This window comes from Prionailurus bengalensis, chromosome E1 (genome assembly GCF_016509475.1).
Source record: "Prionailurus bengalensis isolate Pbe53 chromosome E1, Fcat_Pben_1.1_paternal_pri, whole genome shotgun sequence".
Lineage (NCBI taxonomy): Eukaryota > Metazoa > Chordata > Mammalia > Carnivora > Felidae > Prionailurus > Prionailurus bengalensis.
Window position 1 is genome coordinate 3,339,939 of NC_057347.1, and position 25,016 is coordinate 3,364,954.

The window sequence follows — 25,016 nt, forward strand, 5'->3', positions numbered from 1 at the left end:
TCCCCAGGGATCGATCCCACTTGGTCTTGGGGTCCCCTATTTTTGAAGAGTTGTTGAATTCAGTTTGCTAGTATTTTTTTTTTATTAAATTTTTTTTTCAACGTTTATTTATTTTTGGGACAGAGAGAGACAGAGCATGAACGGGAGAGGGGCAGAGAGAGAGGGAGACACAGAATCAGAAACAGGCTCCAGGCTCTGAGCCATCACCCCAGAGCCTGACGCGGGGCTCGAACTCACGGACCGCGACATCGTGACCTGGCTGAAGTCGGACGCTTAACCGACTGCGCCACCCAGGCGCCCCAGTTTGCTAGTATTTTATGGAGGACTTTGACATCCGTGTGCATCAGAGACACTGGCCTGTAGTGTTCTTGTGGTGTCTTTGCCTGACTTTGGTATCTGCGTGATGCCGGCCTCATAAAATGAGTTTGGAAGTGTTCCCTTGCCTTCTATTTCTTGGAAGAGTTTGAGATGGTTTGGTATTTCTTTGAATATTTGGTAGAATTCAACCGTGAAACCATGAGGGTCTTGGGCTTTTCTTTCCAATTTTCCGCTTTCTCTCCAGCTGCTTTTGGGGAGGGGCGCTTTTCCCGGATGCTCCCCCCCCCCCCCCCCCCCAGTCTCCGTCCTCTCTCCGCCCACCAAATGGGTTCCCTACCTTTCGGGGCTTCTCGCTCCCCAAGTTCAGCTCTTCCTGTCGCGTACCTGCTGAATTCTGTGGTTCAGGTTGTGCAGATTGTTGTGTTAATCTTCCAGTCGCTTTTCTAGGTGTGTAGGATGGTTCAGTGTTGGTCTGGCTGTATTTCATGGACGCGAGACACACGAAAAGCCTCCATGCTGTTCTGCCATCTTGGTTCCTTGGCTTTTCTGTGTTTGGAGGTTTTAAATGTTTTTTCTCCCACCTGTAAGTTTATTTATTTTGAGAGAAAAGGTGTGAACAGAGCAGGGGCACAGAGAGAGGGAGAGAGAGAATCCCAAGGAGGCTCCGTGTTGTCAGCACGGAGCCCCATACGGGGCTGGATCCCACGAACTGGGAGATCATGACCTGAGCTGAAACCCAGAGTCGGATGCGTAAGGGACTGAACCACCCAGGCACCCCGTGTCTATTTTTTGTTGATTCACTCTTGGTAAGTTGTATGTTTCGAGCAATTTATCCATTTCTGGGCTATCCAGTTTAGATACATGTAATTGTTCATAACAGGCCATTATCTTTTTTATTTCTTTTTTTTAAATTTTTAATGTTTATTTATTTTTTAGAGAGAGAGAGAGCGAGCAGAGAGGCAGGGAGACAGAATCCGAAGCAGGCTCCAGGCTCTGAGCTGTCAGCACAGAGCCCGACATGGGGCTCGAACTCACGGACCACGAGATCGTGACCTGAGCTGAAGTCGGACGCTTAACCGACTGAGCCACCCAGGTGCCCCATGTTGTGTTGTATTTTCATTGGCTTATAGGATATAATCTATATGTAAAATTTCAGATATATTGATTATATAGGCTGTATCAACTCTGGATAGCGATCTTACATTTTGGATGCTCTTTTCCACCAATCCTAGTATTTTCGAGTCAGTTGGATTGGCATTCGATAAAACAAGAGGCAGGGAAGGCAACGAAGGGCTCAGCTGGCCAACGGCTAGTAACCCAAGCTGACTTACAAATCACCAGGAGAATGAGCTCTACCTTCTTAAAAGCAGACACGGCACCAAGCAGGAGAGGAGGGGACAACCCTGTGCCCCCATCACACGAGGTACAAGATGTGCAGTCCCCAAGAACGTTTTGAGCGCTTAGGCTCAGGGCGGACCCTTTTATTAACAAGCCTAAGTCCACCCCTTTGTGAGTTCCTTCGTTGGCATTGCACAGACTCTTCCCAAACTTCCGTGAGACCTTACCTGCCTCCTCGGCATGCAGTTTATGGTATCAGGGACGCCGGGGGGGGTCCTGTGATGGAACCAGGCTGGAGTGGGACCCACCCAGCTTGAATAACCGTGTTCTTGGCTCAACCACTCTGGTGGGTACAGAAACCTCAACCTTCTGTAGTCTTCTCCTCCTCCTTGTCATCTTGTTTATGTCTCTCAGTCTCTCCTCTGAATTCGTTGACTTTGGTCATTCAACATCTACTGACTATACACAGTCAATTCCCTCCTGCCATACAATAGCTTCCTCTTAGGACCAATACTGCCCAACATATATATGCAAATATTTTTTCCCAGCTTATTGGTTGTTTTTTTCTTTTTTTTTAATGTTTATTTATTTTTGAGACACAGAGAGACAGAGCATGAATGGGGGAGGGGCAGAGAGAGAGGGAGACACAGGATCGGAAGCAGGCTCCAGGCTCTGAGCCATCAGCCCAGAGCCTGACGCGGGGCTCGAACTCACGAACCGTGAGATCCTGACCTGAGCTGAAGTCGGACGCTCAAACGACTGAGCCACCCAGGCGCCCCTATTGGTTGTTTTTTAATGTGCTGGGCATTTTTTATCATAGAAATTTAAAACATTTATCCAGCCAAATCTGTCGATCATTTATTTTGGCGGGGGGTGGGGAGGGCTTTGATCTTTTGTTTAAAAAAGTCTTTCAGGGGCAGCTGGGTGGCTCAGTCGGTTGAGCATCCGACTTAGGCCCAGGTCATGATCTCACGGTTCCTGAGTTCGAGCCCCGCGTCGGGCTCTGACAGCTCGGAGCCTGGAGCCTGCTTCGGATTCTGTGTCTCCCGCTCTCTCTGCCCCTCCCCGACTTGTGCTCTTGTCTCTCTCTCAAAAATAAATAAACATGAAAAAAAATTTTTTTAATTAAAAAAGTACATTTATTAAAAAAAAAGTCTTCCAAACTCAAAATTATAAGTGTATGCCAACTCATTTACTTTTAGAATTATTCTTATTTTAAAATGTTGCTTTGGGGGGGACACCTGCGTGGCTCAATCAGTTGAGTGTCTGACTCTTGATTTTGGCTCAGGTCGTGATCCCAGGGTTGTGGGATCGAGCCCCATGTTGGGCTCTGTGCTGAGTGTGGAGCCTACTTGAGGTTCTCTCTCTCCCTCTGCCCCTCTCCCCCGCTAAAATTTAAAAAAATAATAAAATGAAATGTTATTTTTAACCGTGGTAAGCATGCATCACATAAAATTGACCATCTTGGGGTGCCTGGGTGGCGCAGTCGGTTAAGCAGCCAACTTTGGCTCAGGTCATGATCTCACCGTTCACGAGTTCAAGCCCCGCGTCGGGCTCTGAGCTGTCAGCACAGCTGCTTGAGATTCTGGAGCCTGTTTCAGATTCTGTGTCTCCCTCTCTCTCTGCCTCTGCCCCACTCATGCTCTCTTTCTCTCTCTCAAAAATAAATAAAACATTAAAAAAGTCTTTTTGAATTTTTAAAAAATATTGACCATCGTAACCATTTTTAAGCATACCGTTTAGGATTGTTAAGTATCTTCATATTGTGGAGCTACCAACCTCCAGAACATCTTCATCTTGCAGAACTGAAACTCTGAACCTATTAATCAACATCTCCCCAGTTCCCCCTCCTCCCCAGTCCCGGGCAACCACTAGTCTACTTTCTGTTTCCATGCATTTGACGACTCTAGGGGCCTCAGATAACTGGAATTATACAGCATTGTCCTTTTGTCATTGGCTTATTTCAGTCAGCATAATATCCTCAAGGTTCATTTATATTGGAGCATGTGACAGGATTTCCTTCCTTTTCAGGACCAATAAGACTCCATTGTATATATACACCACACTTGATGTCTCCATTCATCTGTTGATAGACCCCTGACCTGGGTCCACCTTTTGCCAATTGCGAACGAGGCTGCTGTGAACACGTTTGTGCAGATACCTCTTTGAGAACCCGCTTTCAGTTCTTCTGGGTACATATCCAGAAGTGGGGTCGCTGGGTCATATGGTAATTCGGTTTCCAATATTTTGAGGAAGCACCGTACTCTCTTCCATAGCGGCCTCACCATTTTACGTGTCTACCAGCAGCGCACAAGGGTTCCAATTTCTGCGCATCCTCATCAACTGTTATTTCTGGTTTTTCGACAGTAGCCACCCTGATGGGCTGTGAGGTGATATCTCCTTGTGAAATTACATTATCTGTTAATTAGAGGAGTAATACACGAGTATATTCTCGTTAGACATCATTCAGATGCTACTGATACAACTGGAGCCCAATTTATTCACCATCCAACCTCATTTCCCAGAGGGACCGTGCACTCAACGAAGACTTATGTTGAGGACCTGTGACGTTGCTGACACTCTTCTAGGTGGGGGGGGGGGGGATAGAGCAGTGAACAATAAAAAGTCCCCACTGTGACAGTGGTTGAGGCAGGAAGCAGGGAATAAACGGATTCTAGTGATGACATCTGGGGCTGTTGTCTTCAGGGCACTTCCCTCGCTACCACCGTGGGTGACCGTGGGTGAGGAGGAGGGGTGAGGAGGTGGGACAAAGGAACCAGTCAGTGCCCACAGACCCAGCCACACCCCATAAAAACTCCCCCACTGGGTTGTCTATCCTCCAGGCTCCGTGGACACAGAACCCAGGGTCTAGGAGCGTTTCAAGAGCTTGAACAATGCTCTAAGTTTCAAGAGCTTGAACAATGCTTGAAGCCAGGAAATGATTATTGGCTCTAAAGTACAAAAAGGAAGCCACAAAATAAAAAAATGTTTAATTAAAAGCATACAAATGTAATATTCCAACTTCATGGGTTTTTGACTTCAGCATCCATAAGCATTTCACACATTTGAAAGTAATCTGTGCCTCTGATTTTCTCACTTCTCAAGAATGTCCAATTATGCACAGATTTTTGGAGAAAAATCAAAGCAAATTGCGAACTAAATCGGTTACTCGTTGACAATTGCCGAAGGGAAATCGTAAAGATCTTCTCACTTCCCCCCTCCTCCAAATTGTGTTTAGTGTTGACGGGAGTGCGTTTTAATTTGTTTGCTATGGCGGGGTTTAGGCCTTAATTGTTTTGTTCCTTGTAGGGTTGGGTTTCTAAAGATGGGGGTGGGGGGGGAGGTTTCGCTTCACAGACTCGTGCAAGGCAGCGGCCTCGCGGAACCCAGGAGAGATTCTGTTACTCTCTTTTGGCAGTTTCTGAGGCTGAGCGTGATGGGCACCAACAGTGGAGGTTTCAAGTGCGTCTTGCAGAGAGCTTCTGCCTCTCACTGGCTGGTCACCAGCCAACCCCGATCTTGGAGCCCGGCCCCAAACCTCAGCCTGCTCCATGGCTTGTCCTTGAAATAGTAAATGACTCCCTGCTGTGTCCTGATGCCCAATTTCCCAACGCTTGTGTTTCTGAGAACAGAATCCCCACTGGTCCAAACCAACAGCCCTGCTTGGCAGTAACTGAAATCGGCCCTTCCCTTCTGACCTTGATGTTCTAGGACTGTGGCCCTCTCCCTGCAAGCGGGATGCCGGCCGATGCTCTCGGTCCATCTGTGGGAGCTTCCCCAGTGACCTTGTCACCTAGGAGACACCTACCTGAGTAGGAAGAAGGTTCTCATGCTGGGATCCAAGTTATGCCACTTGTTTTATTATTCTCCTTGCTGGGACCTGTTCATCAAGGACACTTAGCTTTACTTCAAACAAGAATTTCAGTCTTCTTCAAACGTCAAACTTGGTTTTCGAGAGGTAAAATAATTGCCTTTGAATACATACATCTGTAATAAGAGCATAAAGAACTATGGGGAATGGTAGTCAACAAATTCAGTTACTACCTCTTGGTGCTGATGAGGGAGGGTTACTAGAAGTTGGTGGAGAGTAACATTTTAGATGGCGCACTGGGGACACAGTGTTCGTTGTATTATTCCGGGTACTTTTGTTGTGTCAGAAATATTTAATAATAATTTTTACAAATTTTTTATGTTTATTTATTTTTGAGAGAGAGAGAGAGAGAGAGAGAGAGAGCGAGAGAGCGCACCAGCTGGGGAGGAGCAGAGAGAGAGGGAGACACAGAGTCAGAAGCAGGCTCCAGGCTCTGAGCTGCCAGCACAGAGCTCGACGCGGGCTCGAACTCATCGTGACCTGAGCCAAAGTCAGACGCTTAACCGACTGAGCCACCTGGGCGCCCCTTTAATAATAAATTGGAGAGGAAATGCTTTTTCTTCTGCTCCCATGGTGGTTAATGGTGTTTGTTATTCTCAACACTTGGTTCTCCTCTTAACCTCCTTTCTGATCACTGATTTCCCCTTTCTCTTGTGAACCTCTGCCAGCGTCCTCCCTCTTCCCCTTGTTCCTTGAAACGTGATTGACGTTCCAGCCTCCAAACTTGACATCCTCTCTTGCTAATAACGCTCTCGTTGGGTGTTCCCCCATTACGCCTCTTTATCTCCTTGGAAACTGCGTAGTCTTAAAATACCGATGTCTCTTACCTGCCGCCTCTTCATTTACTGCACAGAATCACAGAATGTTAGGCTAGAACCACTTGAGATCATCTGTTCCAAACGTCTCATCATGTAGAAGAAAAAAAGAAAAAAAGGACACTTGGAGATTTCCGTTCACTTTCAGCAACAGTAAAGCCAGGATTCCAAATGAGGCTGACTTCACGTTTCCCGTAAGATGGAAAACCAGGAGAAGGTCTTTTCTCCTGGCCCTGGAAATGCTGTTGAGGTGGGAGGGAGGCTGAAGCTTCCCTAAACTGAACACAAAAACTAAGAGGAAAATATTTATAATTGCACCAAAAAGAATAAAATACCTAGGAATAAACTTAGCCAAGGAGGTAAAAGACTTGTATTCAGAAAACTTAAAATATTGCCGAAAGAAGTTGAAGATAACATAAACAAATGGAAGAATTAGGTTAGAAGAATTAATATTGTGAAGATGTCCACACGACCCGAAGTAAGCTACAGATTCAGTGCAATCCCTCTCAAAATGCCAACAACATTTTTCACAGAACTAGAACAGATAAGACTAAAATTTGTATAAAACTACAAAAGACCCCAAATAGCCAAAGCAATCTTGAGAAAGAAAAAACAAAGCTGGGGGTATCGCAATCTTAGATTTTTAAGATCTACTACAAGGCTGTAGTAATCAAAAAGTATGGTCCTGGCACAAAAGTAGACACATTGATCAATAGAACAGAATAGAGAGCCCACAAATAAAACCACACATATATAGCCAATTAATCTATGACAAAGGAGGGAAGAATACACAAGGGGGAAAAGATAGTCTCTTCAGTAAATGGTGCTGGAAACACTGGGCAGCTACATGCAAAAGTATGAAACCGGACCACTTTCTTGCAATAACTTCTCTGACATTGGCCATAGCAACATTTTTTAGAGATATGTCTCCCGGAGCAAGGGAAACAAAATAAAAAGGAACTATTGTGACCATATCAAAAATAAAAAGATTTTGCACAGCAAAGGAAACCATTAGTAAAACAAAAAAGGCAACCTACTGAATGGGAGATGATATTTGCAAATGATATACCAATACCCCAGTAAGGATATACATACCCCAATAAGGGGTTAATATTCCAAATATATAAAGAACTTATACAACTCAACCCCCCCCCAAAAAAAAACCCAATATGATTAAAAAATGAGTAGAGGACCCATAAAGACTTTTTTTTCCCAAAGAAGACATACAAATGGCCAACAGATACATGAAAAGATGTCCAACATCATTGATCACCAGCAAAATGAAAATCAAAACCACAATGAGACATTACCTTGCAGGTACCAGAATGGCTAAAATAAAAAAGACAAGAAATTATAAACATTGGCGAGGATATGGAGAATAAAGCAACACTCATGCACTGTTGGTGGGAATGTAAATTAGTGCAGCCACCGTGGAAAACAGTATGAAGCTTCCTCAAAAAATTAAAAAGAGAACTACCATATGATCTGACAATTCCATTACTGGGTATTTGCCTAAGGAAAATGAAAACACTAGGGGCACTTGGGTGGCTCAGTCGGTTAAGTATCTGACTTCAGCTCAGGTCACGATCTCACGGTTCATGAGTTCAAGCCCCACATGGGACTCTGGGCTGATAGCTCAGAGCCTGGAGCTTGCTTCAGATTCTGTGTCTTCCTCTCTCTCTGCCCCTCCCCTGCTTGTGCTCTCTCTCTCAAAGATAAGTAATAAACATTAAAAAATTAGAAAAAAAAAAGGAAAACACTGATACAATAACACTAATTTGAGGGGCACCTGGCTGGCTCAGTTGGAAAAGCCTGCAAGTCAATCTTGGGGTCATGAATTTGAGCCCCATGTTTGGTGTAGAGATTACTTAAATAAATGAATATATATATATATATATATATATATATATATATATATATAAACAAACCCCCCAAACCCCACTAATTCAAAAAGATATATGTACCCCCTATGGTTATTGCAGCATTATTTATAATTATTTATAAGAACCAAGATATGGAAGCAACCTAAGTGTTCATTGGTAGATGAATGGATAAAGAAGGTGTAAGATTATGTGTGTGTGTGTGTGTGTGTGTGTGTGTGTGTGTGTGTAATGAGATCATGCCATTTGTGACAATGTGGATGGATCTAGAGGGTATTAGGCTAAGTGAAATAGATCAGACAGAAAAAGACAAATACCTTAGGATTTCAATCTTATGTAGAATCCAAAAAAAAAAAAAAAACAAACAAACAACAACCAACACAACAAATGAATAAGCAAACAAATAAAAAAAAAAAAACAGAATCAGACCTATAAGTACAGAGAGCAAACTGACAGTTGCCAGAGGGGAGGTTGAGGAGATGGGCAAATTGGGTGAGTGGGAGATACAGGCTTCCAACGATGGAAGAATGAAGTCACAAAGGTAAGAGGGACAACGTAGGCATATAGTCGGTGGTATTGTCATAGCGTTGTATGGTGGCAGATGGTAGCTACACTTGTGAGCACAATATAACACATAAACTTGTCAAATCATTATATTGTACACCTGAAACTCAAGTCACAGTGTGTGTCAACGCTATTCAAATTAAAACAAAAAGTAAATAAAAAATAAAGAGGAGATTAGGGTAAAATAAAGTCATTAAGCTGGGTCCTAGTTGAGGATGATGGTGTTCTTGTAAGAGAGGAGATCAGGACCCAGGTGTGCATAGAGGGGAGACCAAGGGAAGATTCAGGAAGAAGAAGTCTACCTGCAAACCACGAAGAGATGCTTCAGAAGAAACCAACTCTGCCAACACCTTGAACTCAGACGTTATTGCAAATTTCTGTTTAAGCCAAACAGCAACGAAGCAAAAATCTGAGAGGAAAACCCTAGGGAGGCACAAAGTGATCGGGTGTCTCTATCTCTATATATCTCTCTCTCTGTCTCTCTCAGCAGTCTAGAGCAGAAGAGGGCTGATACCTAGAATAGGGGTCATAGCCTTTCATTTCTCCTCCTCACATTGCGGTGGGGACATTGCTGCATAGAGAGAACTGGCCTCTTTGTGATGTTGAGTCTATCCACCAAAAAACACGGTATGCTTTTTCATTTGTTCCAGTCTTTTTTTCCTTTTGTCCCTTCAACAGAGTTTTAAAGTTTTCCTTATATGGGTCTTGTATTTGTAAATGTATTCTCCTATAGTCTATTATTTTGTTGTTGAAAGAGAAAACTCTAAAAGCTTCCCAAGAAAAAACAGATCACCTACAAGAAACAATACACGTGTTGACATCAGACTTCTTAACATCAAACTGGATGCAAGATAACAATGGAGTGGTATTTTCAAAGGACTTAAGAACTTTTTCGGGGGTGCCAGGTGGCTCAGTTGGTTAAGGGTCTGACTCCTGATTTTGACTCAGATCATGATCTCATGGTTCATGAGTTCAAGCCCCACATTGGGCTCTGCACTGGCGGTGTGGAGCCTGCTTGGAATTCTCTCTCTCCTTCTCTCTCTGCCCCTCCCCTATTCCTGCTCTCTCTCTCTCTCTCCCAAAATAAATAAACTTTGAAAAAAAAGTACTTTTCAAATCCTAGAATTATTTTATGCATTTTAGCTGTTATTAAATGTGGCCATGAACTAAAGATATTGTCAGGCACATATATCCTCAAGGGGTTTACCGCTTCAAGACCTTCTTTGCTTTTTTTTTTTAAGTTTGTTTATTTTAGTAATCTCCACACCCAATGTGGGGCTTGAACTCACAACTGCGAGATCAAGAGTCACATGCTCCTCTGAGCCGGTCAGGGGCCCCAAGACTTTATTCGAAACCATTTAACAAATTATTTTCTTAGTGGCTGCCCTGGGGATTATAATTAGCACTTTAATTGAAAACAATCCAATTTGTATTGATAATAATTTAATTTCAATAGTCGACAAAACTTTTGCTCCAGTATACCTCCAATCCCTAACTCTTTCTTTATGCTATTATTTCATGAAAATTACATCTGTATACATCATAAGCCAATCAATAAGTTTTATAATTATTGCTTTATGCAGTTGTTTTTAAATGAGATGGAAGAAAAGAGTTATAACAAAAATACATTGGTATTATCTTCTATCATTATGTATATAATTACCTTTACTAGTGCTTTTTATTTCTTCACATGTATTCAAGTTACTGTCTAATGCCCCTTCATTTCAGCCTTAAGGACTCCCTTTAGTATATCTGAGCAGATCTTCTAGTGATGAGTTCTCTATATTTGTTTATCTGGAAACATCTTAAGGACAGTTTTGCTAGGTATAGAATTCTTGACTGATGGTCTTTTCTTTTAACACTTCAAAGATATCATTCCATGGCCTTCTGCCTCCATGATTTCTGATAAGAAGTCAGCTGTTAATCTTTTTGAGGTTCTCTTGTACATGAGAAACCGTTTCCCTTTTGCTGCTTTCAAGATTCTTTTTCTCTGTCTTTGACTTTCATCAGTTGGACTGTGATGTGTCTAGGTGTGGATCTATTTGAATTATTTTACTTGGAGTTTGTTAAGCTTCCTGGATGTGTACAATTAATTGTTTTCATCAGATTTGGGATGTTTTTAGTCATTATTTTTTCAACCATTCTTTATTTCCTTTATGCTTCTCTTCTTCTGGGACTCATATTAGGTGCATGTTGCTGTGCTTGATAGTATCTTACAGGTGTCTCCGAGGCTCTGTTCATTTTTCTTTTTTCACTCTTTTCCTTAGACTGGACAATCTCTATTAACTTATCTTCAAGTTTGCGCATTCTTTCTTCAGACAGCCCAAATTTGCTATTAAGTCCCTTTAGCGAATTTTTCATTTCAATAATTGCGCTTTTCAACTCCAGAATTTCTCTTTAATTTTTTTTGTAATTGTGTTGTTGTTGCTGTTAATATTCTCTGTTGGTAAGACACCATTGTCATACTTTCCTTTAATTCTTAAGACATGGTATCCTTTAGTTTTTTTAAACATATTTATAATAGCTGATTTAAAGTGTTTGTCTAGTAAATGAAACATCTGTGCCTCCTTGGTGATATTTTCAGTTGGCTATTTATTTTCCTGTTCCTTTGCATAGCTTGTAAATTTTTGCCTACAATTAGACGTTTAAAATAATATATGGTAACAACTTGAAATCAGATTCCCTCTCCCAAGGCTTGTTGTTGTTGCTGGGCTTGTTATTGTTTTTCTTGTGGCTGCCTTTTTGTTTAGTGAATTTCCTGAATGAATTCTGTTGATTCTATATTCCTTGCAGCGTGCAGGCCTTTATTTATTTATTTTCTTAAAGTTCTTATTTTTAAGTCTGGTTTTTGGGGGTTCACTCTTGGTTCAGTATCATTTAGTGGTGAGCCAATGATCCGTCTGAAGATTTCCCTGAATGCCTTGTCTATATGCATCCTGCCCTTTGACAAGGAGAGCTGTGTCCGAAGGAACACATCAAACTTCAGGCAGTTTACAAAACAGCTTTAGCTCTCATATCTTGCATGCATGGGGCCTGAAAGTCCACCAGAGGTGAGTGACTGGGGCCTTGTTCTTTCTGAGGTCTTTCCCAAGCATGCACTCTGTGCAGCCTTCTAGACCCCCAAGAACATATTGGAGCTTTTCAAAGTTCTCAGTGGTTTTCTAGTTGTCCAGAACTTACTTTTAAACTGTTGTTGGTGTTGGCCAGACTCTTGATTCCTCTAACCAACATCACAACCTTTGGCAGCTGATGTATTGCCTGAAGATTGCTCTTGTTTTCGGTAGTGCCCTAGGGATAGTTTTTATTTCCCCCCTGAGCTGAGCGGGGGTCAAATCAAAGAACCACAGCACCTTGGCAATGAAGGTTTCCCAGGTAGCTGCTAAAGTGGACAAAATGTTGACTGTGCTCTAGGGATGGGGCTTTTAACAGAACTCCAAAAGAGTCAGTCTTCTCTGTTAGCTTTGAGACTGTTGACTTTTCATGGCTACTGGGCCACCAAGCTGCGGAGGGAGAAAGGATAAGAATAACCCCAAGTTGAAGTGTGACAGGCACCACTGCCTTACTGAAGTTCAGTAATTTCTCTTGGATAGATGATTCCCAGTTCATTCGGTGGCTTTGGTACCTTTCCAGAATGCTGAGATGGTTGATTTTAGTTGTTTTGTTAGTATTTTTGTTGTTTTTATGGGAGAGTGGTTCGCCAAGGTCCTCACTTTACCATTCCAGAAGTCAATCTCCCTTGAAAGCATTTTCATTTATTTATTTTTATTATCTTTATTATTTTTTTTTAATTTTTAGAGAAAGAGTGTGAGCAGGGGAGAGGAACAGAGCGGAGGAGATAGAGATAGGGAGGGGGAGAGGGAGGGAGGAAGGGAAAGAGGGAGAGGGAGAGAGAGAGAGAGAGAGAGAGAGAATGAATCCCAAGTACGCTCCATGCTTGGCGTGGAGCCTGACGCAAGGCTCGATCCTACAACCCTGGGACCATGACCTGAGCCGAAATCAAGAGTAGGATGCTCAATTGCCTGAGACACCCAGGCACCCCTTGAAAGTATTTTTAAAAGAGAAGTATTTTGGGGTGCCTGGGTGGCTCAGTCGGTTAAGCGTCCGACTTCAGCTCAGGTCACGATCTCGCGGTATGTGAGTTCGAGCCCCACGTCGGGCTCTGTGCTGACTGCTCAGAGCCTGGAGCCTGTTTGAGATTCTGTGTCTCCCTCTCTCTCTGACCCTCCCCCGTTCGTGCTCTGTCTCTCTCTGTCTCAAAAATAAATAAACGTTAAAAAAAATTAAAAAAAAGAGAGAAGTATTTCTGCAAGATGAGGAATGAATGCAGAACAAAGCAATGAGGTATACAAAGTAAAGGAGGGAACACAACTTAGAAAAGTATAATGTTACTTAAATTGGCAACGTGTCCCTCCTGAAAAAAATGTGTATATTATAGACAACTTAGAAGTAATGCCCTAGATCAGAACCATGGCTGGGAAAAGGGATCTGGGATCTGGTGGGAGTTAGGAAAGACTGGACGGTGATGGAACCTGTCCTGTTTAAGGAAACATCTAGAGCTGTCAAGGTTAAGAAACCGACAGAGGAAAGGATAAATATAAGTAAGGGTCAAGGGTTAAGTAGAGGAAAAAATATATATAACATAGTATTTTCTACAGAGTAATTTTATCTTGTCAATAGGAAGCAAAAAAATCCAAACTTTCCAAACTTTCCTATTGAAGAAAGGAAATTTTGAACTATTGCGAATATGAAAAGGAGTAGAAAGGAGGTACAATAAATAGAAAACACAAAGCGAGACAGCAGAAATATGCCCTAAAATAAAGTTAATAGATGCAAGTGAGGATGAGTCAAACTCACAGATCAGAACACAGAGAATTTCTGAGTAGATATAAGAACAAGATACAATAATATATTGTTAGCAAGGATCATGTAAACAAAACTGGAAAACCAAGGTTAAAAAATCCTGGCACATTAAGAAAAGAACTTAACTCCAACCAGGGTAGCAATTTTAACATCAGAAGGAAAAAAAGAATTTAGGGTGAAAATAAGGGACACATGGGGACTCCAGGGTGGCTCTGTTGGTTGAGTGTCTGCTTTGACTCAGGTCATGATCTCGCCGTTTGTGAGTTCGAGCCCTCAATGTGCGGAAGATACTGTCAGCATGGAGCCTGCTTTGGATCCTATGTCCCCCTCCTCTCTCTGGCCCTCTCCCACTTGTGCTTTCTCTCTCTCTCTCTCGAAAATTAAAAAAAAAAATTTTTAAAAAGAGGGGCACCTGGGTGGCTCAGTTGGTTAACTATCCAACTTCAGGTCATGATCTCACAGTTCGTGACTTTGAGCCCTGCATTGGGCTCTGTGCTGACAGCTCAGAGCCTGGAGCCTGCTTCACATTCTGTGTCTCCCTCTCTCTCTGCCCCTCCTTTGAGTGCACTCTGTCTGTCTGTCTTTCTCTCAAAAATAAATATTTAAAAAATATTTTTAAAAAGAAGGGACAAATGGAGAGGTTATATACTAATAAGGAATAATAAATCCAAATGAAATAACAAACAGAAGCATATATACCTCCATCAATGTAGCCTTAAAATATATAAAGCAATAAATAGCTAACACGGGGAAATGGATACATCAATAATTATATTTGGAGGTCTTAGCACACCTTTCAGAATATGATACAGCAAGCAGACCCAAAATAAGCATGATAGAACATTTGACTAATACAATTAATAATCTTGAGCTAAAACACACACACACACACACACACACACACACACACCCCTCTCTTTATACCTAACAAACAAAAAAATCTGCATATATTACAAAGTATGACCTTCGTTTCATTTTCCAACTCTAATGGAATAAATTTACAATTTAGTAAAAATAGAACAATTACAAATCCCATGTTCCTAGGAAAAAATGAAAACTGCCTTTAGGCTGAAGGGGAAATGACAAGGGAAATCGTGAAATACTTAGAACTAAATTACGATGTCAAGGTTTGTGCTGAGTTGCAATGTCAACATTTGTACTAAAGCAATACCTAAGGGAAATTAAAATTTTTGACATTTATCGGAAAACAAGAAATACGGAGAACAAAAGAGGTGAGTGTGTAACTCAAGGCGGCAAAAAGCAACAGAGCAAACCTACAGAGATGAGAAGAAAGGAAGCAACAAAGCTAATGGCAGTGATGAAAGGAGAGAACAGAAACAATGGAGAAAATTAGCAAAACCTAAAGCAGGTCCTTTGAAAAGTCTAAACACAAATTTCTGATAAGAGTAGCTAAGCAAAAAGCACTGTGCTCAGCTAAGTATGGCTTGTTCATGCTTGTCAACTTATGGTTGCCAGTTGTTTCTACTCTAAGGAAAGAAGAGGAGGAGGTGGAGCCTACAGAAGAGGAGGAGCCTATAGAGGAGGTAGAGCCCATAAAAGAGGTGGAGCCCATAAAGGAGGTGGAGCCCCTAGAGGAGGTGGAGCCTATAGAGGGGGTGGAGCCTATAGAGGGGGTGGAGCCTATAGAGGGGGTGGAGCCTACAGAGGAGGTGGAGCCTACAGAGGAGGTGGAGCCTACAGAGGAGGTGGAGCCTACAGAGGAGGTGGAGCCTACAGAGGAGGCGGAGCCTATGCCCAGGAAAGCAAATACTTGCCCAGACTTCCCAAGCAGATTTCCACCTGCAAGGAAATCTGGGAAGGTAAGCGTTTCACTTGAACACAGCTGCTGCCAGGAACACGGTTTGGGTGGAGGAGAGAGAGGAATGGGCGGTGAGTAGGCAAACTGCAGTCACTTGAAAACTTTGGTAAAAAGGATACAGGAAAACATAAAACGGCATATGAGCTAATAGAGAACCGTATCAATGCTCGTTTATAGGAAAACTCGTTCTCCTGACTGCTGGCTACAGTTCTGCTGCTACTGCTGGCAACCATTTGTTGCCCAGACAAGTCTTATCTTATACAGGTTGTTCCATAAAATGGAAAATATAAAAGGTGAGGCTGGGATGACCATAAGGACAAAACTGGCCAAGAAAGGTGAAAGAGAAGAAAAGCAAAGGGAACATTAATGCAAAAGTCTTAAAGTATTGGTCAGCCAAATCCAAGACTGTATTTTTTAAAAAAAAAACATAATTTCTCAGGATCAAATAGGGCTCATCTAAGAGTTCATGGGTTAGTTAGGGGTGTCTGGGTGGCTCAGTTGGTGAAGTGTCTGGCTCTTGGTTTGGGCTCAGGTCATGATCTCATGGTTTGTGAGTTCAAGCCCTGCATCGGGCCCTGTGCTGACAGCATGGAGTCTGTTTGGGATTCTCTCTCCCTTCTCACTCTCTCTGCACCTCCTTTGCTCACTCTCTCTGTCTCTCTCAAAATAAATAAATCAGCCAAAAAAATAATAATTCATGGTTAGTTAAAAATCAAGAGTATTTTGATGTAAAATTCACCACACAAATGGACTAGAGATGAAAAAAATCACATGACCTTCTCAGGAGATGCAGGAAATTCTTGATAAAGTTTGCGATGAAAATGTTACAAACACCAGGAAGAAGAGGGAAGTTTTTTTTTTTTTTTTAACTTAGTAAAACCTTCATACTTAAAACTTTAGACGCATTTTTTTTCAAGATGCAAACATGGTTCCTTTCCCATTACTGTCCAATATGGTATTAGAAGTCCTTGGTTCTAAGTCCACACACTTCCTGCCTAGACAGTTGCAATGGTCTGTCCAAAACAGACAGCCCAGACCCCAAAAGCTCGCCCAACTCAGACCCACTGTTCACAATGCAACTGACAAGAGAGGGTCAAAAACTTTCAGCGCACCCCCCGTGGCTGGTAAAACCTTCCTAGAAAGAGCATGATGTCCAGAGAAAGGACCATGGGATTTGCCGTGGTTGGGTCCGCACTCACTCCGTGCTTCGCCATCTAATAGTCCTGACGCCAGGCAGCTAAATCAGCTAACCTCTCCCAGCCTCGGTTTCCCCTGCTGTGAAATGGGCATCAGTGTTGTGAGAATTACAAGCATTACCATGTGCAGAGAGAGCCCAGAGAAGAGAAGGCACAGTTCCCTCAGGTAGGCATTCAGGGCACCCACAATCTGGATCCCACCCATATCTCCAACCTTATTTTCCATGACTCTTCATGCAAAATCCACCTGGATTCCCGTCGCGTCCCTGCCTCCGATCCTTGCTCCCCGGCAGGGAATCAACTCTCCACTTCTCTGAGCCAGCATCGAGATTGAGAGGGCGGCTCAAACAGACCTAGCTTTGAACTCTCGCCTTTCGGAACCTTAGTTAACCTCACCTGTAAAATGAGTTAATGCTCTGACTCAGCGGGAAAATCTCTGCTGAGCTCTTAGCACAGATTCTCAGGACACTTGCCAGTCTGGGGGTGGGAGCCCAGATTTGTCCCTGAGCACCCCCTCGGCTGCATTGCAAAGGTCACGCAGAAAACTACCAACGTTGGTATTTTCCAAAGCATCTTCCGGGAAATACTAGTTCTGTAAGATAGTGATTGGCGTTACCTGGAAGAAGGTTGTGATACCACGTGGGTAAGGGGAATTACAGGCCCGACAGAGCGAAAGGACTTTGTTGACTACAGGGCTCTCCGGAGCCTTGATTGCTAATATGTATTGCGAGTTTCTAAAGGGTGATACTAATTTCCATCATTTTCCCAACTAGGTAGCTACAGAATGCTTTTGAATGCTCACCCGGGCCCCCCACACTAGGCTTAAGTGTTCTGCAAAACTCGCTTGGAACACAATGGTCGACGTAAGCCTGAGCGTAAAGGTTAATGGCTCATTCAATATTTGCTTGCCTCTTCGATGGAAACAGGATACGTTAGAAGTCAGTGGCTGTGGCAGCCATAAGTCTGGGAGCTAAGAAGTTCATTTTCTGTTGGCTTGAGGAAGCTTCACTGGCCTACTGGAGAGTTGGAGTAAAAGCCGTGACTCGAGTCTTTGGGACTCGGTCCTTCCTTCGGTGTGCCTCACGCCGTGAGGGTGTGAGTCACCTTCGGGGTGACTCACGCCTGCTTCATGGTCCCCACGAGGGTTCCTTCTGAGTGGCCCCAGCACTCAACTATCCCATCTGCCCCAGACTTCCGAGGTACCACTTGAACTTCTCACTTGGTATCGTATCTAACGTGTCCTACCTTGCTCTGCTCGTGCACGTGTGTTCTGTTAGACCTTCTGGCTGGCCTTGTCCCTGGTTCCTGGGAGGTGGACTTAAGTCCTTGGAATTTTCCTGGTTATAGTCGTGCCTCTGTTCCTCATGACGGGCTGCTCAGAATGCACCTGTGTTTATGCTAACGGGGTGCACCAGGATAGGGGTAGGCCATGCCAGAAAGACCAACCGCGTGGTTAGGAGTTTGGGGCTTTGGGCTATATGATGTCAGCCTGACTTCTGGGGACGAGAGGAGAACTGAAGACCAAGATTCAAAGAATCATACCTCCGTAAAGAAGCCCCAGTAAAAACCACAGACGGGGCTGGGGGAAGGACGTGACCCTCCATGTTAGGAGCCTTCCAGAACTCACCCCATACATCTTCTCTTCTGGATGATTCTGAGTTGCATTCTTTGGCTATAAGACTATAGTCATGAAGTATGGCACTTGGTCCTGAGTTCCAAGAATCGTTCTAGTGAAATATTGAACGTGGCGGGGGGGGGGGGCGGTGGGAAGCTCCAAATTCGCAGCCAGTTGGTCGGAAGTGAGGGTGGCCTTGGGGGGGTCTGAAGTGAATTGGGGGCAGCGGTGTGCCCTTAACCGGTGAAATTTGGCCTGACTTGGGGGAAGCTGGTGTCAGAAGTCTCTGCAATGTTGTTGAGTGGAAGATACTAGACGTAAAATAATGCATCCCATAGTCTTTAAAAATGCAAACCAGGGGCGCCTGGGTGGCTCAGTCGGTTGAGCGAGTGTCCGACTTTGGCTCAAGCTATGATCTCGGGGCTCCTAGGTTCAAGCCCCGTGCCGGGCTCTGTGCTGGCAGCTCAGAGCCTGGAGCCTGTTGTGGATTCTGTGTCTCCTTCTCTCTCTGCCCCTCCCCTGCTCACTCTCTCAAAAATTAACAAACATTAAACAAAATTAAAAGTGCCATTACCAGTTCATTGAAAAAAATTAAAAACACAAACCAATATATAGTGACGGAAAACAGCTCAGTGGCTATTTAGGACCAGGATGGAGGAAATTTTGGGGGTGATGGATATGCTATCTTGAATGTGGTGATGGTCTCATAGGTGTATATATGCATATATGTCAACATGTATCAGATTGTACCATTTAAATGTGTGCATTTAATTATATGTAAATAATACTTTAATAAAGCTGATTAAAAAAAAAAAAAAGCTCAGCATAGTCCTCACCTGTCATGACCCTCTCCAGAACCTTCCATGGTTTACCCAAGTGTACAGAATCCAGACCTTCTGTGACCCGGCCCTAAGATATCTTCCCAGCCTCGCCTGTCAGCTCCGTGCTACACAAATGATATTATTTCTTGCTATTCCCCCCAAGTAGACCCCATGCATTTGCCACCTCGGTCACTTTGTTCCCTCTGCCTAGAATGCCCTTCCCTGAGTTACCACCCTCCCCGTGTAATCTTTTAGATCCTTAATAAACCATCACATCACTCAGCCTCCTCCTCTCCTCTTTCCTCCTCCTTCTTTCTTCAGGCTAAGCCACACTTAACTAACTTAACTCCTTTCTTAAGCCAGGTCCTGGTTCCTCACCTTCTGTTTACATTAGGGAGAACAAACCTGTCAAGTTTTTATTTTGGTATTACTGTGTGTTCTGTCTACGGAGTAAGTTCCGTCTACCGCCCAGATTTCAAGTGATAGCTGCCTTCAGTCTTCACATTGAATGTCCCTCCTTTCCCCCCCTTTTTAAAAATTTTTTAAATGTTTTTATTTATTTTTGAGACAGAGAGAGACAGAGCATGAGCAGGGGAGGGGCAGAGAGAGAGGGAGACACAGCATCCGAAAAAGGCTCCAGGCTCTGAGGGCCGGATGCGGGGCCGAACTCACGGACCGCGAGATCATGACCTGAGCCGAAGTCGGACGCCCAACCGACTGAGCCACCCAGGCGCCCCGGGCAGAGGTAACTTTTTGCTGGTTATTGATACCCTAAAGCTTTTTAGGGAACATTTGAAGAGAATAAATTCCCTGGAACCATGTCTGACCCAGTGAACCTTCGTGTGTTTCCCCCCTTCTCCAGCTATGAGACATTTTTTTTGTTGTTGTTTGCATTTGTAAAATGGGATGCTTGTAAATCTGATATCCCGCACTTGCCGGATTATATAAGGTGGAAGAATCGGTCTCTGGCGTCTGGCTTCTGGAATAAGGGGCCCTATCCTGGGGGGTTGGGAGGGTTTGAGAAGGTACCCCATCTAGTGGCTACCCACGGGCACAGCGTGGACCATCCGTGGCACCCTCACCCTACAGGGGCTGCCGCACCTGTTTCCACATGCCGACAATCTCCGTGGACTCTCGCGAGGTGCGGCACGTTAAGAGAGGCGTCCGAAGACGTGACATTGCCCTTGCTCTGATGGAAGTCTGGAAGGCAATTCTAGGGATCCTACCCCCTGGGGACACACACGTTTGAGAGTAAGGATGAAAACGGACTAACCTGCGTCCGCTCTCCCCCAGCACATATTACGTTTCCCATCACCTCCCCTTATCGGAAACCTAAGGGCCTGGCTGTGAGTGTGGGCGCCTGTGTCTGGATGCGGACTTCTGTTTTTTGTTCTCGTTCTTACCTGCTCTTAGCGCCCTCGCCGAATAATCTTCTGGATCCTTAAACCATCACATCACTCAGCCTCTGTGTGGACGCAGGCTCGTGCTTTCCGGACGCTCGGGAACACACGTGACTCACGAAAGCCAGCAGCCCCCCTCCGCCAACTGAATACTGCGGGTCCCCTTAGCTTTTCCTGGCACCTGCCAGTTTGAGCACACCAGTGTGGCTGAAATCAGTGGCACTGGGGTCAGTACCAGTAAAGCTCTTTGCTAACCTTACACACCAAAATACAACGAATAAGTGAACACTAAGGGCACATTTTTGTGAGTTTTTTTTTTGTTTTTTTTAGCAAATGTATTCTTCCTCCATTATTTAAAAAAAGATTGAATGGCCAAAAGTTAAATCTCCCCTTACCACAAAAGTAAAGAGAATCATGCATCGAGGTGATCCCGTGGGACTTCTGCACACACACTCCTTTTCTCTCTCCAGGCGCCCTGCAGCCCCAGGACCTTGTCCTCGGCAGGTGAGTTTTGTCCACCCCCCCCCCCCGCCCCCCAGCCTTGGGCACCTTCCCTGATCAGGGCATCGTGACCTGCCTCTCTGTCCTCCTAGCCTGAATGCTCCTCCCTCATGGCCTTCACGAGCCAGTCCCGTTCCGTCCCCTGCTCAGAGTCGCTTGTGTCGCTGGCCTCCACGACCAGCAGTTTCGAATAGTTGATTCTCTGCTCCTGGGGCAGTGTCCGCTGGACGGACAGGAACAGGGCCAGCCAGAGCAACAGGCCCGCGCAGCAGGCCTGGTACAGAACGGCCAGGCTGAAGGACATCACCACGAAGCCCCCCACAAAGCTGCCCAGGCTGGACCCGCCCCTGTAAAAGTGGCCTTGGAACATGGCACTCAGGGGCCTCTCCATTCCGGGAGAGGCCAGGTGCTCGACCGAGGCCTTCACCGCCCAGCCCAGAGCCCCGCTGCTGATGGCGCTCAAGGTCTGAGCGGGGAGGACGGACCACCAGTTCCAGAGGAAAGCATAGTAGAGTAGCTGCCCGGCCAGACAGCCCAGCCCCAGCCCCACGGTGCCCACCCTGGTCAGTTTCCTAAGCAATGTCGCTCTGAACGGATGGACCACAATCTCCCCCAGCCAGCCCAGCGCCACCGAGAAACCCATGACCAGCTCGCTGCTCCCGCGGTCCTTCATGTGCCAGAACAGAAAGTTCTGTACCGTGCTGGTGGCGGCTCCTATCAGGAAGACAGTGAGGGCCAGGAGGGTGAGGCGGGGGTCGCCGGCCACCAGAGACAGCGCCTTGACGGTTTTGTAGCTGGGCTCCCGCCGCCTGCACGTGGGGACAGGAAAGGCGATGCTCACCAGTAAAGCCAGCGTGCTGACCAGTGAGTAGCCATAGAAGTGCAACACACCCCGGGGGCCATTTGTCACCAGGGAGCATTCCAGCCGTCCCGCCAAGGCTGCGATGCCACACGCCCCCGTGGACATGCCCAGCAGCCTCCAGATCCACAGGCTTCTGTAGCGGTCCGTGGCGTCCACACAATCCAGGTACTCATAAAGGCTGTCGTCTGCCACCTGCTCCAGAGGGGCCGTCAGCAGCTCCCAGAACACCATGGACCCCAGGGAGAGGAAGAAGGTCCACCGCAGCCCTTCCGAGGACAGGCCAAGGGCCCGGGCGTGGCCCTCGGCTGCCGACCAGTTGGCTGGGCTTCCCAGCGCTGTACCTCCAGCAAGCAAAGGGAGGGCGGTCCCGCCCACCTTAAAAGCCCCTTCCCGAGAGGGAGCTTTCACCCCCGAAGTGACAGGATGGACAGCTAGGGACGTGGTCCTGGCTCCCTCCACGGAGCCCACGGCGTGGCCAGGAGGATGACCGGACGGCTCGTGGACACTTCCCGCGGGTCCTTTCCCCACGCCAGAGGCCTCCACGGTCCCAGGACTGCTCTTGGATGCGGGGCTGGGCGCCCCCGGCGGCTGGTTCGAGGCGAAGGTCCGGGTCAGCGCGGCCCCCGGTGGCGGCGCGGTGGGGGTGGCGCCGTCGCTGGCGTTACAGGAACCCGACCGCAGATCTCTGTCCAGCGGCGGCACCAGGACCAGCAGCAGGCTGGCCCCCACCGAGCCGAGCAGCGAGCCCATCAGAAGCACCCTCCTCTTCTGGTAGCTTTTGGCCAGGAAGGCACAGAAGGGACCCCAGAAGGCTGCGATCAGGTGCTTGGTCCCCATCAGGATGCCCACCCAGGGCGCGGCCAGGCCCAGCTGCCTCAGGTAGAGGGTCAGGAACGGAGTCACGCAGGCGTCCCGGACCCCGCACACCAGGTGGAAGAGCCTGGCCACCCCCAGAGCCCGGCTGACGTCCCACTGGGGGTTGGCGCTCATGGCTGCCCGGCTCCGTCAGTCCCGGGCGGGCGGGGGGCGGAGCTGGGCGCGGGGCGGGCGCGGGGTCACGGCCATGGGCCGGGAGCGGGGCGCGGGGCGCGGGGCGAGCGGGGAGCCCCCTACGGCCTCGGGCCGCGGTCACCGGGTCAACGGCCGCCACGCCCACCCACCCCCTCCACGTCCGGCCGCCGCCCCGGAAGTAGCCCCGCCCCCTGACGCCGCACCTGGGGGGCGGGGCCGGCGCACCTGCGCGCCGCACCTGCCGGGCCCGCAGCTCCCCCGGCCTTGCGCGCGCGAGCGAGGGTGGCGGCCGGTGGCCGGCCCCGGGTCCCCCGAGAACCTGAGTCAGTTCTCTGAGTCGCTTCAGGCGAGGAAAACTGGGGGCCGGTGGGGGGGCGGGGAGCGGGGGTGCGATTCACGATAGGACCTACCTGTTACCCTCAGGGACCGTCCCTGTCCACCCTCACTGACAAATCCCACCCGCTCCGCAGACTCGCGCTCCCCTCCCCTGCTTTATTTTTCTCCGCAGCACGCATCACCACCCAGCGCACTACCGGTTTCTATTTCGCGTGTTTCTCTCGTTTCTTGTCTGGGTCCATCAGAGGCAGAACTCCAGGAAGGCAGCTATTTTCGTCCCCAGGGCACAGAGCTGTTTCCTTGGATGCCAGCTGCCCCCGGGGGACAGACACTATTGGTGACACGGGTCTCTTCAGTGGGGGCAACCCCCAGAGAGCAGGGCTGGGTCTTGGGGTAGCCCCCTGCCCCCCACGCAGGCAGCTGTCCCGGCCCCTGGAACAGTATGTACTTAGTGGTTAGTTTCAATCCACATCTCAGGGAGCTCAGTTGTCCAATTTGAGGGCACACCTCCCAGAGGCGGTGAGCTAACATTTGGGGCAGCAAATACAAACAGGTCAACAATCTTAGATCAACAGAAGTGTTTTCATTAATTGGCCTGATAGATACTGGCAGAATTTCACTGATGGCATTCGTGGTGTCTGAGTCCCGTGGACTGGTTACCATTTTGCTGGAGGCCTTTCGTCTCTGGGCAAGCATTTATAAGAACCTAGAGAGTCAGGTTGTCCGGCCCTTTGAAATGGTGTTGTGGGCTTTACTCCCAAGTGGTCCAATGTCCGCCTGCTGATTCGGTGACCCTTTCATGCAAGGTTTGCTCAGAGCACCTAATTTGGCTGGGGTGGGGGTTGAGGGGGTGGCGATTTGCCCACACAGGTCAGAATGTGTAGGGGACTTTGGTCTATGACTTGCTTTCGTTGTGAGCTGGTGGATTCTTGCAGGAGGGGCCCAGAGATCTCACCCAATTCAAACAGCTGGTAAACTCGCAAATGTTTACTTAAAGATCCTAGTAATTGCGAATGCCAAAACTGATACAAATCAGCATCCGTCACACCAACGGCAGGAAACTAAATGTAGCCACCTCCAGGTAAACCCACTCAAATCCAGTGATATCGGTCATTTCTGGTTTGAAACCCCCTCAGTCTCAGGCTTGCCCCTAATCCCTCTCTCCCCGGGTTCTGCCCGGGGGCAACTACAGTGGAAGAGCTCACATCCATCCACTCCTTGGTCTTCATTGATCCAGAGCTGGAAGGCACCCTGTCATGCTGGTGTCCCTTGGACCCACCTGCCTAGACCCCCAGGCAGCCCCTCTTGCAAGGGGCCTCGCAGACTTGCCCCCCACTGCTGGGGCGATGAGGCCAAAAGTAAAGTGCCTCCCTCTCTACTCTTGGACCCCCTCCTCCCACCATCCCCTGGGGCCCTGCCCAGGCAAGAGACATGACCTCAAGTCCACGCTTTTATGTTTTCTGTTACTTTTCTTCCCACCCTACACCTAGTCCCGAGGGTGGAGAAACTGGTCTGTGTCACCGAACGTCCCTATGTTGCATCTGGATACACGTTTTAGAACTCAGGGCGCCTGGGTGGCTCCGTCGGTTAAGCGTCCGACTTCTGCTCAGGTCATGATCTTGTGGTTTGTCAGTTGGAGCCCCACATGGGGCTCTGTGCTGAGCTCAGAGCCCGGAGGCTGCTTGGGATTGTGTGTGTCTCTCTCCCTCTGCTCCTCCCCCACTCATGCTCCCTCTCTCTAAAATACAAACAGTGAAAAGATTTTTTTTTTGAATCCAGATGTCGCTAGGTATTAGATAAAAGCAAAAA

General features: G+C 46.8%; 1 protein-coding gene across 1 annotated transcript; it reads right to left on the bottom strand.

Annotated features, from left to right (window-relative positions):
* Positions 1-20,811: 20,811 nt before the first annotated feature.
* Positions 20,812-22,921, bottom strand: MFSD6L (major facilitator superfamily domain containing 6 like). Its single transcript, XM_043583099.1, has one exon. It carries the CDS (start codon positions 22,848-22,850, stop codon positions 21,087-21,089), a length of 1,764 nt encoding a protein of 587 aa, XP_043439034.1. The 5' UTR covers positions 22,851-22,921; the 3' UTR covers positions 20,812-21,086.
* Between the last annotated feature and the right edge of the window lie 2,095 nt (positions 22,922-25,016).